This window comes from Ruditapes philippinarum, unplaced genomic scaffold (genome assembly GCF_026571515.1).
Source record: "Ruditapes philippinarum isolate M1 unplaced genomic scaffold, ASM2657151v2 ctg4829_1_1_1_1, whole genome shotgun sequence".
NCBI lineage: Eukaryota > Metazoa > Mollusca > Bivalvia > Venerida > Veneridae > Ruditapes > Ruditapes philippinarum.
Genome location: NW_026851979.1, coordinates 26,423 through 44,808, shown reverse-complemented (window position 1 = coordinate 44,808; position 18,386 = coordinate 26,423). Strand labels below are relative to the sequence as shown.

The following is an 18,386-nucleotide window of genomic DNA, read 5'->3' as shown; positions in this document are numbered from 1 at the left end:
CTTTCATAATTCATTTCAGGTTGCGTTTAATTCCTTTCATAACTCATTTCAGGTTGCGTTTTATTCCTTTCATAATTCATCTCAGGTTTCGTTTAATTCCTTTCATAATTCATTTCAGGTTGCGTTTAATTCCTTTCATAATTCATCTTAGGTTGCGTTTAATTCATTTCATAATTAATTTCAGGTTGCGTTTAATTCCTTTCATAATTCATTTCAGGTTGCGTTTAATTCCTTTCATAATTCCTTTCAGGTTGCGTTTAATTCCTTTCATAATTCATCTTAGGTTGCGTTTAATTCCTTTCATTATTCATTTCAGGTTGCGTTTAAAATTCGCTATGTAGAGACATGGAACAAACACCAAGCTGGAATTTTTCATTGATAGGCTCCGTTTTTATATGAAGCCATAATTTATCAATAATAAATCATTTGATTCAAACGTAACCGCTGTCGATCAGGAGTTTTATCACACACCCGTGCCGATTTTGCGACTCCGTAAATATGGTATTGCACGGCCGTGCATATATTTTGACGTGACGTCATAAGCGTTATACAAACATAGTGTAAAGACGCGCTAAATGTTAGCGTTATACTATAGGCGTGTTAATGAAAAAAACTCTTATTTCACTTTAAACAGTCTTTATTTTTGGTATGTGATAAATAGAATATTAAATTCGTGTAAGTTCATTACTGAATTTATTGCACTCGTTGAATAAAATAATATTATGCTCGCCAGAGGCTCGCATAATATAATTTTATTCAACTCGTGCAATAAATTTAGTATTGAACTTACACTCATTCAATATCCTCTATTTATGACACGCTACGCTTCTGCGTTTAACAGTGTTATTCAAATGTTTGTCGTATTCGTATTAACCTTATAATTCAGAGGATATATATTGGACCCTCGGGGTCGAACAAAAACAAATAACGTCACGCTTTCTGCAGTGAGTTTACACAAAACATGAAATAGCTGTGGTGATAGTAAAGAAAGGTGAACATAGTTATTTTTAGCATCTAGTCATTATTGCCATTACATGTGTTAAACAGAATTATGCGATTAGGATGATTATGTTGTAACTTTGGTACGCATACAGGTTTGCAAAATATTATTTTCCTTTCATTTCAGTGACTTAGTTTTAAATGCATTTTTAATAGTGTAGATATATATGCATTTTAATAGTGTATGTTATGATATAGGAAGATAGGATTTTCTTTTGTATTAAGTGGTCTTTTTTGGATCCTTGAATTAACCAGACTTCACAACATCCGTACGTGAACGTACGACTTTAAATACAAATGGGCAAAAATTGAAATAAAGAACGAGCATTGAAATGATAAATAAGAATTGAAACAATCTGCGTTCGACTCTCATTGACGTGTGTACAATGTGCTTGATTGCATTGAAAAGTCAAAAGTACGATGGTAAAAAGCCGAAATAACGAAACCAAGATGATGAAAGGTCGAAAGTACGATGGCTTTCTACTATCGTAAATTGTGTTTTCGTTGTATCGAGTTTTGTGTGTCGTGATGACCCTAAAATCACATATTAGAAATGGCACACTGCGACTGTATTGTTAAAAGCAGTTGAATGTTCGTTCATAAGGTTAAAAGGTTAAACAACGGACAGCGGACGTATCTAAAAATAATACCTACTTTGTGTATGTCATCCGAGTGTTTTACATTTCTATGGAGGCTGATAAACGCCATGCCGAATTTTCGCTTTATGCCATACCGCATATTCGCTTTTATTCCGCCACAAAATTCGAAAAATGAAGGGATTAACAGTAAAATTGTTTGTGGTTTCCGCATGTATACATGTTTTGGGTCGAAAATCCGAAAGGATGGCAAAATACGAGTACGTGCGAACATACGTCACAGAATTTATTCTTCTTTTTCGCTTACGATATGTCGTATATTATTTTTTACGCGGCAAAAAAATAAAAAAAATAAAAAAAATAAAAAAAAAATAAAACTGTCTTGGTGCGACGTGAAATCTAACCTAAACATTTAAGTCGGCAACCGTAACTTTAGAAAAAAGAAAAGATTATTATTAAGTATGCGAAAAAGCAACACAGAAAAATATTAATGAAAACAAAATCAGACACTATATTTTCTACAACACCGTTTACCAATTACCATTCCAGTTACAATACGGGTTGAAAGTTGTTATTATCACTTCCTTTTATTTACTTCAAACTTCCATTCCTTTTGATTTACAAACGTTTATAGGGGTGTATATAAAGAGATAAATATTTTCATTTGACATACGTTGAAAAAGAAAACAACTGTTTGAATAATCGTTAAATTTTTTACATTCCAGTTTTGTAATAACCATGGATAAAGTTCAAGTCCCCGTCTTTTACATATCGATGTCTGACCGTCTGTCTGTTGTTATGGATACAATAGGAGTGAGTGACTACCTCGTGTCGACCAGGCGGGACGCATACCTTAAACGAGAAACAATGAGGTCAATATTTTACCAGCTTAGTGGATTAAACATTAGGACATATCACTTTGGCAGTCAAACTGAAGGGACGACAACGATTGGGATGGACTCGGATTTAGACACTTTAGATTGCCAGCAAAGTTTTAACATGATTACTGATCATAACCTGAAGGATATGGAGAAAGAGAACATGTTTTTGATTCAAAATGATTTAACGCCCCCTGGTCATTGTCGCTTACACCAGATTGACTTTCGCACAGAATCGGACACGTACCCGCATGATGAATGCATTTTTGATGAAGAGAATAGATTGATCCTTGAAAATAAGTTCTCACTGAATGTTGAAAAATCCGCTTTTGAATATCTAGGATTTTCAGAATATAAAAAACACGGTCCATCAGGGAGTCCGTTTCCGGATAAAGATATCGTAAACGGATTTCCATGCAAAACATGGCCCATTAAATCTTCTCTCTGGTTGGACCGTCCTCGAGCTGACCACTGGTTGTCACGTAAAGCAGTATCGGATGTCTTAAGCAGCGAGTGTTTCATCGTTTCTGTCGGCCATCCTATAAGCGAAAACGAGCATGTGGAATGGCGAATATCGTTTTCGAAATCGGAACGGGTGTTGTTGTTTAACATGAACAATATACAAATTAAATGCTATGTTCTGCTTAAACTCATAAAAAATGAAATACTTAAACCGATTGCTGGAGACAAGTTTACAAGTTTTCATTGCAAGATTGCAGTTTTGTTTACAATAGAGAGATTACCAAACGGATTTTGGGTACGGGAGAATCTTCTATCGTGTCTGTATATGTGCTTAAAGACGCTTCAAATGTTTCTTATATCAGGCCACTGTCCTCATATTTTCAATCCGGCTGTTAACTTATTTGCAGGAAAGATAACTCTGAGTGTGCGATTGAATTTGTTACAATGTATCACTAGCCTTATCAATGATCATGCAAAATATTTATTATCTATGAAAAGTGATTCTCTTGGAACGCTTCTTACAGTATTAACAAATACACTCAACTTTCCACTGTTGCTTAGCACGTGTATTTCGAATGTTTCCATGGAAACAGAGAAATGCATCATTGGAAAACTTATTTATGACAAACATGTTTCACTTTATGGGGATATTTTTTCTATTCTGTCTTACACAATCAAACTGGAGCACTCCGTGCAGGATTGTATTCGTACTCTAAGCAACCATGTGAAAAAAGCAAACGACTACTTTGTGCACGGAATTCCCGACGAGAAGGTATCAGCTAAACTGATCATGGCCTATCTAAGTCCGTTTATTGCTTCGCTCTTGGTTGCAAGTAGTGGAAGAAAGACCCCACGGGGTGTTTATTCATTTGTGAACTTTCTTTTAACGCTTATGGATAAAGTATTCTGCATCGACGTAGCATCCAGCAATCTTAAACTTGCCACGTTGTATTACGTTAAAGGTGACATCAAAAAGACACGGACTATTTTAAATACGATTGAAAAGAGATTTGGAAACTATGTTGTGCCGGTTTGTGGCAATTGTGACTGTATGGAACATCCAGGCAAGAAGTTTGTGAATGTCGTGTATAACTCCACAGACGATAACACGGTGTACACGTGCATTTCAAACTGTGTAACATTTTTACGTCAGGAGTATAAATGCTGCCCGTTCGCGCTCCGATACGAAATGTTTCGATCAACTACAGAAGACGCTAAGCGGAAAAAAGTGGGAATGAATGAATGGATGGACATGGCCGAAATAGACGCACAACCTTATCTTTACTTCATGCAGTTTTTAGTATATAAACGCTTGGGTGATGAAGATCGGCAGTACAATGCCATATTCAAACTTGCGTCTCTTTTACAACAAAATTCTCCTTTGTATCATAAAGAAACAGCTTTCAACCTTTTAGGTCAGTGTTGGGAATTTAAGGACAACCTAAACTTGGCGTTGATATGTTATGACGCATCTTTACGTCTTGTTGACGTTAACAATGCAGCGAAATGGCACCTTTCGAAATTGGTATACCGTGCACTATGCAAGTCCGGAAGGATTAAAGTTTCTCAACCGGATACGACCGAGGGGAGATGTTGTTACTTGTTGTGAGGTACCAGTGAGATATTTATCTCGGGCATTAAAGCAACATGCCTCCAGATTCGGCTCATTACATGAAAATTTTGAAAGCATTTTTAAAAGTAAAAAACATTGTGAAATAAACAAAGATAGTAATTTACGCATTGCAAACGGCACTTACAAGCTACGTTATTTAAAAAGAGGTCAAAACATGTAAAGTTAACCCTAACTTCGCTAGTCACGCAGTAAAAATGTGGTGATAAATACTGCGAAATCAGTCATATATCACTAACACCATGTAAATAATACTTAAATCTTGAAGCTTTGTACTTTTCTTAAAGTTTTAGCACATTTTTCTCTGCGTTTTTTTTTTGCTCATCTGGAGGTATACAGCTTTAATAGAGAGGTTATACTTTTTCCGATTTCGTTGAGTGTGTTTTACAGTTTATTCATTAAATGTACGGTGTTGCTTAGATTATTTTATTTAACTTCACATTTTAATGACCTTCCACGAAAAGCCTGCCTCTAGGGGTGTGCAATTTATCGTGATATACTTGATACCGCAATATTTTATCTAGCAATATAATGTATCGCAATATCTTGTCAGATATCGCAATATATCGAAGCTAAGAAGTTTTGATGAAGAAAAAAAAACCTTGTACGAGTATACTGAGTATAGCTTGATTTCAAATGGCATTTGCATAAAGTTGTTGAAACGTCTTCAGTTACATGTACCTAGCGATTACCGGTCCTTTATCAAACCTAAAATGGATTAACAAAATATATTTCGATCAAAAATATGTGCTTTTCCGTTAATAAACAAACAAACAAACAAACAACCAAATTAACAGAAAAACTGGAAGAGGTGATCTAGCGTAAATACATTCTGCATGATTTAGTTTGTCTCTGTTCCCCTGTATATAGTTGATAGATAGATTTTAACAGGATCATTATTGGTGATTTATATAGGAATGGTCCCCTGTGTTCCTATTAAAGCACTTACTCTTACGCAAAGAAGTCTTGAAACAATGGCTAAATCAGTGATCCCTCTCAAATTCCTTGTTCCTATGGGCTAATGCTTATTTGAAGTATGCGAGAGCCTCGTTCTTGAATCTGATTTTACCCAGTTCCGGTGTCCGAACTGTTCCGTATATAACAGAACTGTATTCAATACCACTCGTACCACACAATATTAAAGCAAGCAAACATCAAGAGTAAGCCTTTAGATGAAACAAAAATATTTTTTAAAATGAGACTCGACCATGATAAGCCTTTAACTGTTTCAACAGTTTCAGTTGAAATATCACTTAATAAACTTATATAATAGGACAATAAAATTGTCTATTGTCTGTTTTCACCCAAATAAAATGTAACGTTAAATTGTTATTGTTATTTCAACATTCATCATTTATTTCTCCTTAAGTAAATACATAGCACACGTATCCAGCTTTAAATATTTTCCGGCGAGTGAGGCTAAAAAAATGTTGGCGTCACACTAAATATAGCATATTCCGGTGTAAACCGGACCAGGTGCTTGAACATGTATGCGTCTCTTTAAACCGATTTAATACATAACAGCTATAATTTCCCTACTTTCGATCACTGCTCTAACTCTGGAGTGAGTTAAATCCTTTTCCGGCAGTCATGATTACATTTAGCACTATTACACACTACTGTAATATATATAAAGCTTTGTTAAGTTTTTGTTATTTAAATTGATGAACATTTGATATTCCTCTCAACATGACAGGAGAAAGGGAGAGAAAGTAATACTGTTAAATGCATAATAATTCAAACACAGTTGTCTTCCTTTTGATAACAGTGCAAAAAAAAATCGATTTCATGGACAAGAAAAAATGTATTGAAACGCAACAAAACTTCTAGAATATCTAAGGGGCTTCTATAAACACAGTAATAGACATATAACTACTTATGTATTTTTTAACTTTTAAATCATTAACTTAATTAAAGCTACAGTCTCACTTACATCCCGGCATAGCCCCGGTAGACGTCCGGGGTACATCCGTAACTCTGCCGGCAACGTCCTGGATGATCCGGGATGATCCGGGAACATCCGGCATTCGACCCCAGATGGAATAAAATATTTAATATCACCGGGGTGGTCCGGGATGATCCGGGAAGGTATAGCATTGCCGGCTTCATCCTTAGCTCTGCCGGGAACGACCGGGGTTATACCGGGAAAGCACCGTAGCTCTGCCGGCACAAACCGGGGATGATCCGGGGTATGATATAGCCGGTAGAGCTACGGTAGAGCTACGGTAGAGCCCCGGTATATGCCGGCAGAGCCCCGGTAACTACAGGCAGAGCCCCGGAGGATAAAGGTAGAGCTACGGTTGATCCCGGTAGAGCCCCGGCAAAGCCCGGATCATTTCAAAAGAAAAACGAGAATTTGCGATGATTGCACTTGTTTGTAATAAAAGCCTTCCCATTTCCGTTCTATCCAGTATGGCATAAGGATTTTTCAGAAAATCATCATGTATTACTATTCTGAACAATAGATATTATATTAAATAAAAAATATGTATCAATGTTATCATTTTCGGGCGTTTTCAATCCACCGGGGTTCTACCGGGGCTCTGGCCTGGATCGTCCTGGGCTCTGCCGGGGCTCTGCCGGGGCTCTGCCTGGATCGACCGGGGCTCTGCCTTGGTCAACCGGGGTTCTTCCGGCGTCATCCGGGAACGACCGGGGAAGCACCGGCATGATCCGTAGCTTCACCTGGGCTCTGCCTGGATGATCCGGAGCGCATCCTGGGTGGTTAGTAGGGAACTACTGTAGTGCTGCCGGGGTAAGTGTGACCGCAACAATAATTTCATCCCGGATCGTCCCGGATCATCCCGGTAACTTACCGGGATGGTCCTGGGCTCTGCCGGGAGTAAGTGAGACCGAGGCTTAAGGTGGCCTTTTTCACGATATGATAGATACACCTAATCAAAAAATCCTAGCATTAATATTGATACAATTGTACATGTATACGGAGAGTGACGGAAAAGGCCGATTGTTGTACATAATGAATATCATATGATATCAGGTTCATTAACACGTACACGGATACATATATAAAACATAACTATGTTGGTACATGTATTTAAATAAAAAGAAAAATATATATTTATCTTTTCTTAGATGCTATGTATATAATAGTTTTTGTATAGGTTTTTATAAAATGCTAAATTTCAATTTTGATGTCCAATCAAATGTTGAATGTGTGTTTATATTATCAACTCATGCTCGACAGGGACTTTGGAATCTGTCATGCCCTAGCTAGTTTACGGAACGTCGATGAGTCTACTCAGGTGCCAGTTCGTGTCCGAAATAATACACGGAAGGGCATCTGAGATCTTCCTTCACCATTAAAGCCGGAACGTCGCCGTATGATCTATACTGTGTCGGTGTGACGTAAAACCAAAACAAACAAACAACCAACCAACACATGTCATTACAACTATAATTTTTCATATTTTCTTACATTTTTTTTCTTTTCTTTTCATCTTCTGTTTTCAAGGTTGATCTCCTGTATTTCTTTGTTGGATGTTTAATTATGTAATCAACTTATTATTATTTAAGGTAATTATTTAATAGCTTATTGATGTATTGTATTACATGAATTTAAAATTGTTTGTACATTGCTGAGACTCATATTTTGCCTCATTAAATAAAGTCGTTACTTACTTACTTACCTTACCTAGCCATGCTTTGCCTTGCCTTGCTTTGCCCTGCCCTGTCCTGTCCTGTCCTGTCCTCTGTCCTGTCCTGTCCTGTCCTGTCCTGCCCTGCCCTGCCCTACCCTACCCTGCTATACTTTACTTTACTTTACTTTACTTTAATTTTCTTTACTTTACTTTAATTTTCTTTACTTTAGTTAACTTAACTTAACTTAACTTAACTTAACTTAACTTAACTTTACTTTACTTTACTTTATTTTACCTTACTTTACTTACTTAAACATCACTTTTAGATTTCACCTTTACTTTAAGCCTACCCCTAAATGCTGTTCATTTATTTCATTTAGAAAGACAGAAATAAATGAGACATTGGAACTTTATTAAATTCACCAAAACAAATGGAATTTCTCAATCACACAATGTCATCATATTGAAATACGATATATCTGTATATGTTTCGACATTGCGTTAAAGTCTATCCATAATCAAGGTCTTCTTACAGGCCATGTTGTTTGTTGCCTGTTTTATGTAAACATGGATTATTCATATCACAAAACACCGTTTTTACAGCTTATGAAAGAAAATAAGGGAGCGGCGGTTTATTTAGATGTAAGTACGGTAACCCAAGTTATCGCGTGATCATTTATCTGCCATTTATTTTCTTATTCGTTTCGCTTAAACGAAAATAAATCATTTATCACAGTCCTAATAAGAGTTATAAGACCTTGAGTCTAGGACAGAATAAATAACAACAGTGAAACAGGATGCCAAGCCTTTGCATTGTTTCAATATCATTTTATACACAGCAATACAAAATATAACACTTTATGTCCTCTGAACTAGCTGACAGCCTGTATCTTGATTATCTACGGATAACAGTTTAAAACGTGCTTATTTTATATATTATAACATTTGGCTTATTGTGTTTTAACTAAATAAAATAATGGCCATTTTAAGTTAGACCATATTGTCTTAGACTCATAACGTTTAAAGGGATGTGTGGGTGTTCAATACGACCTATACAGTAAAATGCGAAGTCCTCGAGTGACGTATTCATCCGCCTGTCAATTACATATACACTTCAAGTTCAGTGAGCACGAAATAATCGTGCTAAACTATGACACAACTAATTTTACATCTATAACCATCAATTAAGCAATTAATCAATCAATCAAATCGATCAGTCGATAAATCAATCAATCAATCAATCAATTAATCAATTAGATGATCAATCCGTCAGTCAGTCAGTCAATCAATCATTAAATTTGAAAGATCGATAAAGACCGGTCAATTGAAAAATTAATCAGTCAATCAATCAATCAATCAATCAGTCAGTCAGTCAAACAAACATTAAATCAATCTACCAATCATTCAATCGAACAATTAAACAATCAATCAATAAATAAATCAGTCAAAATCGAAATCGAAAAATCAATAATTATATCAAGCAATCAGTCAATCAATTAATCAAACGCTAAATCGAACAATAAGTCAATCGAAATAGAATCTGATCAAATCAAAATATCAGCAATCAATCAATTTTAAACATATACCTTAAATATACAACATCCAGTAAAAGTTTACTAATACAATAGACATGTCACGTAGATCTTTATATGCTAATCCTTGATAAAAAGTTATTAATGCATTATTTATAGATCTATTTGGTGCGGAGTTGTGTTATTTTGATATACGTAAAAAATAGTTACAAAAGATATCAAATTAGAACTTTAATCGTTATTTCGTAATATCATACAATGCATGGCCTTATAAAGGTGAATAGCACTCACTTCATTCACACAAATTAAAGAGTTGTCTTATCGGACACTATAAAAATCATATTGATAATTAATTAAAGGATATCCATTTAAACTACACTTATATAGATAAGTTATCATAATGGATAATTGGACTATTATAATTGTGCTAATCCTAGCAAGACAGACATTTATTCAAGCAGGTAAGAGTTAGATTTACTCGAAAAATATCTTTTTTACATTGAAGTCGATCGGAAATTAAGCTACTTAGACTTGTTATTGCACACGTAATCGCCGATCAGCATTATTATGTATGACATTCTCTATTATGAAAAAGTTTTCGCCTGACATATAATGACAGGATAGTTTGTGGATAATTAGTTCAGTATTAGGCAAATAGCTTTGAAGCTGAAGTCACCGGGGTTCGAACCTGAACAAGAAACACCGCTACTTTGTGTAAATAGTATTCCGCATTCTTTCGGTTCACGCGGGTGTACTTAAGATGGGAGTATAGATAAAAAAAAAACGATGAATTTATTTCAATTGTACATTGTCCATGGGTAAGGCCGTTTAAAGTGAAATATACATGAATTTTTCCGGCAAAAAAAAAATGGCATAAAACATTGAACTAACTTATTTTGAAGTTCTATGACATATGCGTATGTGCATTTAATCGATATCAATTCGTAGTTTAAACGGGTATTTACCGATTACGACGTTTCTTATCTTATCTGGTTGGAAAACCAGATTTTCTATTTTTATCATTTTGGAAAACCAGCTAAAATAGAAAAAAATAGTTATTACTGAAGATAATGATCCCATTTAAGTATAGGTTAGTGTTTAATAATACGTATTAACAAACTAATTGGTCAAGCCTGTCGCAGGCAGGCGACCAATTATTTTTGTTAATGCGTATTATTAAACATTAACCTATTTATTGATCAACATTATTTTTTTTTCAACCAAAAACAAGGCATTTCTCTTAATCACCGATAGCTCCGCCCTTTCGCTCTACAAGATGTCTACACCTTGTCAAGTTTCTAACATGTCAGATTTAGATAAGCTAAATAAATGGCCCTTTCAACATATAATCGGGGCACATTTTTACTGAAATGTCACAGAATTTATACTTTTATCTACAGTAAGACTATCATTCTGGAAAAAAACAACGATGAAAATGATGGAGTTAATGAAATGTATACATCCTTTTATAATAAATGGAAAATGTGAGAAAAATACATTAGAGATTATTAATTGATAAAAAATCGTTATTAGCTTCAAGTTATTCACTAACATTTAAAATCCCTTATGATTTGCTCATTTGAAAAACAGTTCATTGTTTTTATTTTTCTGTGTGTCAATTTAGGTTTACAGGTGGAGGGGGTCCATTTTCCTGCCAAAAATGTAATCATTGTATTCTTAATATCAAGGGTTGTTAATGCAGTTCATTACTATCAAGTGAAAGAAAATAATGTTTTGGTTACTTTTTCTAGAAAATATAAAGTTTAAAACAGTCAGCAATTTATAACAGACATTTTTCTTTAGTTAAAAGGATATAAAAAAGTTACTATGTATTCATTTGTCTCTGCGTGCCCCACATGTATTATCTATCTTATAAATTAATTGATTGTATCCTCACATTTAGAACACCTGACCTCGCCTAATTTTTTTTACGTTGGCATTGTTTTACTTACCTAGATATTTTACAATTTAGAGTGCAAACCACACCTAACTCTTCCCTAATATAATGCATTATTGAAATTTGTTAGACTGGTTAGACGACAGATTAAGTAAATTTTATTAAGTAAGTACATATTAACCAAAGTTAGACTTAGCAGAAATTTGAAAAAATATATACTTCAATGTGATTGGACAAAAAATAATGTTGATCATTAAAATATAAGAGCAAACAGAAGTTGTGAAATATTTTCTTATTTAATGCTTAAATGATACAATAATAATGGTAATAAAAACAGCCTTGTCTGGTGAATTAAAAATGCATGGTTTATTCAATCAATTTATTTTATTATTTCTGTCAGATTCAAACCACACTTTCACTGACGATTATCCCGGAACAGAAGGCCACGGAGCGATAATGAAAGACGATTCAAACTCTAAAGAAATCATTGCGGCGGCTGTAATTGGTATCATTTGCTTTGTCTTGTTGGCAATGTTACTATTATATTACAAATTCGGTGACAGAAACATTACATGTTACACTAAGGACGACCACGCTGCCAAAGCTGATCAAGATTTTGAACTAAAAGAAATTTTCGTAAGTCAGACAATTAAGCTATTATAAATTGATTTATGAAACATCAAACTCCTCACAGTGATAACCTCCCTTGGCAGATTTTACTTTCAAGACGTCACTTGATGATGAAAGTCACTTGGCGTAACATCAAAATACAAATGTGTAAATATTGACAGCTACATAGAAAATCTAACTTTTCGTACCTACTTTCGTTATAGTTTATCAAAAAAAAAAATTATCAAAGGTATACAAAACTATGAAAAATAAATTCAAAAGCTAAAAGAAATGAAAAAATAAATTGTTAAAAATGTGTGCTCTGTATCGATAAGGGGAGATAACTGCGTAGGAGATTTATGAAACAAAACACATAATATTCTAAAATTGTTCTCAGTTGGTTTATACTGTGACCAATCTGATGAAAGAACAAACTATTAAAAAGCGGCTTATAAATATATATTGTGCCGTGTTTGGTTTTCATTAGGGATTCTGATTTTTTTTTCTATTTTATATATTTCGGAAGCCAAGTTGCCCCGTTATTTTTTGTTTTTTCTTAATGGTAAAACAAAGCTCAATAAGTAGCATGCCAATAGATGGTAACAGTAATAAGCTGAACTCAAGTATCCGCAAGAAATGTATGAAATAAAATTTCTTCTTTATTATGTGCAACATTTTTCATCTGGCGATTTCTTTGGCAATAACTATAGATTATATCCTTAGATAAATTTAGAAATAATGACGTTGACATTTTATAATTTTAGGCACATTTGTATTGAAATGTGTAATCATCAACATTTTGATGTTGTCCTCTTTTATAGATCACAGACCCAGTTGAAGGTGGGAGCGACAATGTTTAGATCCAAAATTGATGGGAATACGTAAACACGAGAGGGCGGTGCAGGGCTGCGGGGTTTAAGCCTTTCCTTGATGGTAAACAGTTGAACAAAGTACAAAACGAAATACATCGAAAATGTACATATATACCATCATAAAGTGTTTAAAACAACATCGAATTATCACACCATTACTTATTGTGTGCAATAAAGTAACAAATCTGGCAACTAAATGAGGTCATTTTAAGTCTGTGCTTATGTCAGTTGAAAATGAGTCGGCTTACTTTTGACATTTTTCCACAGTGATTGCTCCCCGTTTTTTATTGACAGTAAGATATTAAATGCCTCAAAAATGACCTAAGTTATATCGGTATATGGACAAAGCTACACGCACTACATGAAGTTGTCGTTCGTTCAGCTCAACCCCCTCAAATCACCAGTTAGAACGGTTTACATGTTTTTAGCGAAAGAAGCAATTGACTAACACAAGATAAAGATATGTTAAGACATTATCAATTTATTATTTTACAAGTTAAATTTATTGAACATGTTAGTTCTTACAAAGGCTACTGTATAACGTGTAAAATATGTGACCGGGGTTTATTAAAACGTCTTTAAATTGAGTGATAGGGGAATATTTTTGTTTGTTAATACGAATTAAATTGTCATAGGAACGTAATAAAATAATCAAGTATAAACGTGTTTTTATTTTCCCAATTCTTTCCTTCCCTACCAGATAAACATTTCACCGAATACATGTCTCGTTTACGGACTGATTAATTTTTGCTGTGTATAAAATTTGTTTTCATTTAAGACATAAAGTCTGAAGCGAAAAATCAATTTGCCGTGTTTAAATTGGTTTGTATAGAGCTTTACGCTTAATAGAACAAATCGGAACAACCTCCAAATGATCTAGAACATCGTTATTCATATAAGGAATTCCACCACCGATGTAATGTTATAAAAAATTGCTCATGGTGCATGTTTACGTAACCTAATATCTCTTAAATAAATTATGACTGTCCCTCCCCTTATTATCTTTCAATTTGTAAATGTTTACAATTTGAAAAATTTACACTCCCAATAATTTGAATAGGAAATGTAATACGTGAAAGAAAATCTGAACGCAACAAAAAGTTAAAATATTCATTAAAGTTTAAGTTTCAATAAAAACTTATGGATATGTAAGTTATTGATGGAGATTCAACGACTAAAGTAATGGTTACAAAGTTTTTGATAAGGTTTGCCAAAACGAAATACGCCGCACTTGGATATGAACCCAATTAATGATTCTCGTTTATAAATGTCGTACATTGCTTCCTTTTCCCAAGACATAATAGATAGATGAAAAAGCATCAGATTGAAAACGCAAATTGCATGTATAACAATTATATACAATAAATACATTTAAAGACACAAGGAGTGTATTATCAATGGTAAAATATGGTTGGGGCAGTGCTGTTCGGACATTGTTCTGGCTGCCAAAACTTTAAAATGTATTACGATAAGCCTCGGACATTTGATTAAGTATATCCCGATATGTTACTTTTAAATAAGCAAAGGAGGCTCAACAATAAAGCCTTAAATTTGAGTATAAACATAGCTGATGAGGCATTTAAGGCATCAGACCCATTAATAAATCTTACCAAAATAAAGAAGCACTTGTGACATAAAATTAAAGTTTACGCTTCCCCTTTAATTTCGATTTTCAAATTTGCGGAGATCTAAACAGGCATTCATAAAGTTCTCAACCCTTGGAGGAATGCTGTGCACGGCTGACCATTTCTTCACAGCCATTTTACGCATGCGTAAATCCACAGAAATACTATATTCATGCTGTAAACACTTACTATTTACGATATCTATAAATAGCGTCAACGATACGAAAACATTAATGAAATACGATATATATAGATATACAGTCAGTGTCGTACATAGTCTTGTTTATATATATAAATATGCTGGATTCGGGTAGAACAGTCTAGAAGGCCATATCGATATCACGTGATTTGTAAGTATTTTATAAAACATGCGCACACCAGCGACTTGGTATAGCTTGACAAGATGTCTACACTAAAGGCTGCTAGTCTCATTCTTTTCTATTGCCAGTTTCTGCGACCAGTTATAGGCCAGAGCACTCTGTCTGGTAAGAAAACAGATTTATCTTTAAACTTTAAAAGCAAAAACATTGTTCTGGACTTTTACTCACATTTTGTTAATAATCAATGTAGTTCTATTGTAAAATTGTATTGGTTCAATGCTTAAATGTTATCAATAATGAATTCATTGACAGAGAACAGGGTTAAAGTATCCATTCTGTTGAGTTCTACAGTTATGTCTTTAAAAATGGAATTAAATCAAACAAAATTACACAAAAAAGTATGACAACAGCATAATCATCACAGTGACTGCGGATTAAATTATTGTGTTTTTTTAAACAAAAACTAGCGAGGAAAAGGGATTCGAACATTGTAAATTTAAGTCTGAAAGTTTGTGAGGTAATGTACTATTTCAAACCCAATGCCATTAATTTCATATTCATATTCATTATAATCATAATATAAATAATAATATCAATGTTTTATTCTTAACATATTCATAATCAGATAAGATTGCTAACTGGTTTTTGTAATTGAGTATAACAAATACATTGTAATAAATCATATTATTCTCTAATCTCTAGTTTAACGAGATTTTTAACACTTCGAAGACAATTTATCTTCTTTGATTCATCTTTATCAATAAATTCAACATTAAATATGGTAGACAAATTTTGTATTATAAAGTTTTGCCATTGAAAACCTATTTATAAAAAGGTATTTATGGTGGCTGATTTGTGCCATTCGTGTTTTCGCCCCGCGAATCAGCCACCATAGGTATTAGATATCAAATTACCTATTTTCAAAGGACCTCGTGTACTTGTATTTTATTTTTAGACTTATTCAAGAAAGACAGAATTTACCGATATAAATATTGACAATACATGTAGTTTAACCTTCAAGAGAATATCAAGTGAAATTAATTTTATCTAACGATAAAACAAACGCTTAAATAGTTTAAACTCAATTGACTCGAATGACAACGCTAATCTATTTTCAATGAATGTAAGAAGTAAATTTATAAATTTAAAATACACGTTGGAACAAGCTACTTTATTATATTTTAAAGTGCTCTGTATGAGAACCGAAGGATAGTTGAATAAAAACAAACAAAAAAAAACTACAAAAAACGACGTGTCTGTTATGAAAACACTCGATCTGGTAATGTCACCTTAACTGGTTGGTTTTGGAAAACCAGGTAAAATTACAAAAATAGACATAGGTTTTTAAATAGTTACAATAAAGGCGATTTAAAATTTCAATAATGAAGATAATGAACCTAATTATGAATATAATACATGTAGCATATTGAAGTGGTGAAATGTTTTTTATTCAATGCTAACCTGACACAATAATAAATGTTCGATAATGAATTCAAAAAAACAACTTGTCTGGTGTGTGGAAATGCACTGTTTTTCAATCTATTCTTGTGTTTTGTTTTTCGTTTAGATTCGAACCATACTGTCACTGAAGATTATTCCGGATCAGAAGACCACGGAGCAACAACGAAAGAATACTCCTACACGAAAGAAATCATTGCGGCTGCTGTTATTGGTACCATTTGCTTTGTCATGTTGGCAATGTTACTCTTATATTTCAAACCCGGGAGGAAAGACAGTGCATGTTACACTAAGGACGACCCCGCTGACAAAGACGATCAAGATGTTGAATTAAAAGAAATTTTCGTAAGTTAAACAATTGAGCTATTTGAATTTATAAAGCATAACACGCATATTTTTATCCATATCATATATACAACCAGTTCCAAAATCGTACTCACTGGTTAAAACTGTGACTCATCCAATGAAAGAGCAAACTATTAAAAAGGCGGCTTAATAAAAATATATTTTACCGTGTCGGCTTTCTTTAGGGATTCTGATTTTCTCTACTTTATTTGATTTTGGAAGCCAGAACTACATTTTGCATGGTCGCCCCGCTTTTTTCATGGTAAAAAAACATTATAAGAAGCCTGTAGATGGTAACTATACTAAGTTGAAGTCGAGCATCCGCGGGAAATGTATGAAATAACCTTTTTTTTTAATATGTGCAACGATTTTCATCTACCGATTATGTCATTAGATAAATTTAGAAATAATGACATTGACCTTTACAATCTTAGGTAATGAAATGTGTAATCATTAACATCACATTTTTGTCCTCTTTTATAGATAACAGATCAAGTTAAAGGTGGAAGCGACACAGTTTAGATGGAAAAGTGATGGCCATACGTAACAAGAGTGGACGGTGCAGGGATTCGGGGTTTTGGCAATCGAAATTCAACCTTTACCTGACGGTGAAAAGTTGAATACAGTACAATACGAAATACATAGTACATATATATCATATATCATAGAATGTTCAAAACAGCATCGAACTATCACACCTTTACTTATTGTATGTAATAAAAGTACAATTCTGACAACGAAATGGTGATATTTAAAGGCTGTGCTTACAAGCTGACAGTTGAAAATGGGTCTGCTTATTTTTGACCTATTTTTTCACAGTGATTGCCTCCCGTTTATTATGGACGGTAAGATATTAAGTGCCTCAAAATGACCATAGCAATATCGATATATGGACTAAGCGACACGCACTTCCTCTGTAACACGAAGTCGTCTTTCGTCCAGACACCACCCCTTCACCACAAAGCACCAGCTGAAGAGGAACCTAACAGTTAAAAGGGTTCACATGTGTTTGCCAAAGTAAAATACTTGATTAAAGACATCATCAATTTATCATTTTACGAGTTTCTAGTTTATTGAAATTGTCAATATTTACAAAGGCTGTAACGTGTAAAATATGACTGGAGTTTATTAAAATGTCTTAGAATTGAGTGAGAGGAGATTTGTTTTGTTTGTATATACAATCTATATGAAGATATTGTAGAGCCCTACAAGTTAATGTTATGCATACTTACCTTGAGACTGACACTCTGGCATATAGGTACATTTCATAAAATCTTGACAAACATGTTTGGTGATATAACCAGCTATAAAACACAAAATGAGGCATATTTTGCTTAAGAATGACAAAACATACACTCATACAAGTAGCTTATAAACTAGTTTTGCCTGTACATGCTTGTGGAGATCCTTGTTGATCCTTGATTTCAGTTGTGTATCCGAATTTTCCGGACATGTATGTTTATTTCCTTGCGTAAATCCTTTAACATTGTGCCGAAGTGTTTTCGCAACAGTGAAATGAACTTAGCACTATGTAACTTGGTTTAAATCCACGTACTTAACTCGA

The 18,386-nt window shown here is 33.9% G+C and overlaps 3 protein-coding genes across 3 annotated transcripts; all 3 read left to right on the top strand.

Moving 5' to 3' along the window:
* Window positions 1–1,012: 1,012 nt before the first annotated feature.
* LOC132744597 (uncharacterized) lies at window positions 1,013–6,104 on the top strand. The gene is made up of 2 exons (XM_060733360.1): window positions 1,013–1,094; window positions 2,321–6,104. The coding sequence occupies exon 2, from the start codon at window positions 2,334–2,336 to the stop codon at window positions 4,542–4,544; it is 2,211 nt and encodes a 736-aa protein (XP_060589343.1). The 5' UTR covers window positions 1,013–1,094; window positions 2,321–2,333; the 3' UTR covers window positions 4,545–6,104.
* A 3,787-nt stretch (window positions 6,105–9,891) lies between these two features.
* On the top strand, window positions 9,892–13,665 carry LOC132744590 (uncharacterized). The gene is made up of 3 exons (XM_060733349.1): window positions 9,892–10,157; window positions 11,994–12,229; window positions 13,024–13,665. Exons 1-3 carry the CDS (start codon window positions 10,097–10,099, stop codon window positions 13,060–13,062), a joined length of 336 nt encoding a protein of 111 aa, XP_060589332.1. The 5' UTR covers window positions 9,892–10,096; the 3' UTR covers window positions 13,063–13,665.
* A 1,338-nt stretch (window positions 13,666–15,003) lies between these two features.
* Window positions 15,004–17,971, top strand: LOC132744579 (uncharacterized). Its single transcript, XM_060733339.1, has 3 exons — window positions 15,004–15,184; window positions 16,587–16,822; window positions 17,306–17,971. Exons 1-3 carry the CDS (start codon window positions 15,103–15,105, stop codon window positions 17,342–17,344), a joined length of 357 nt encoding a protein of 118 aa, XP_060589322.1. The 5' UTR covers window positions 15,004–15,102; the 3' UTR covers window positions 17,345–17,971.
* Window positions 17,972–18,386: the final 415 nt, after the last annotated feature.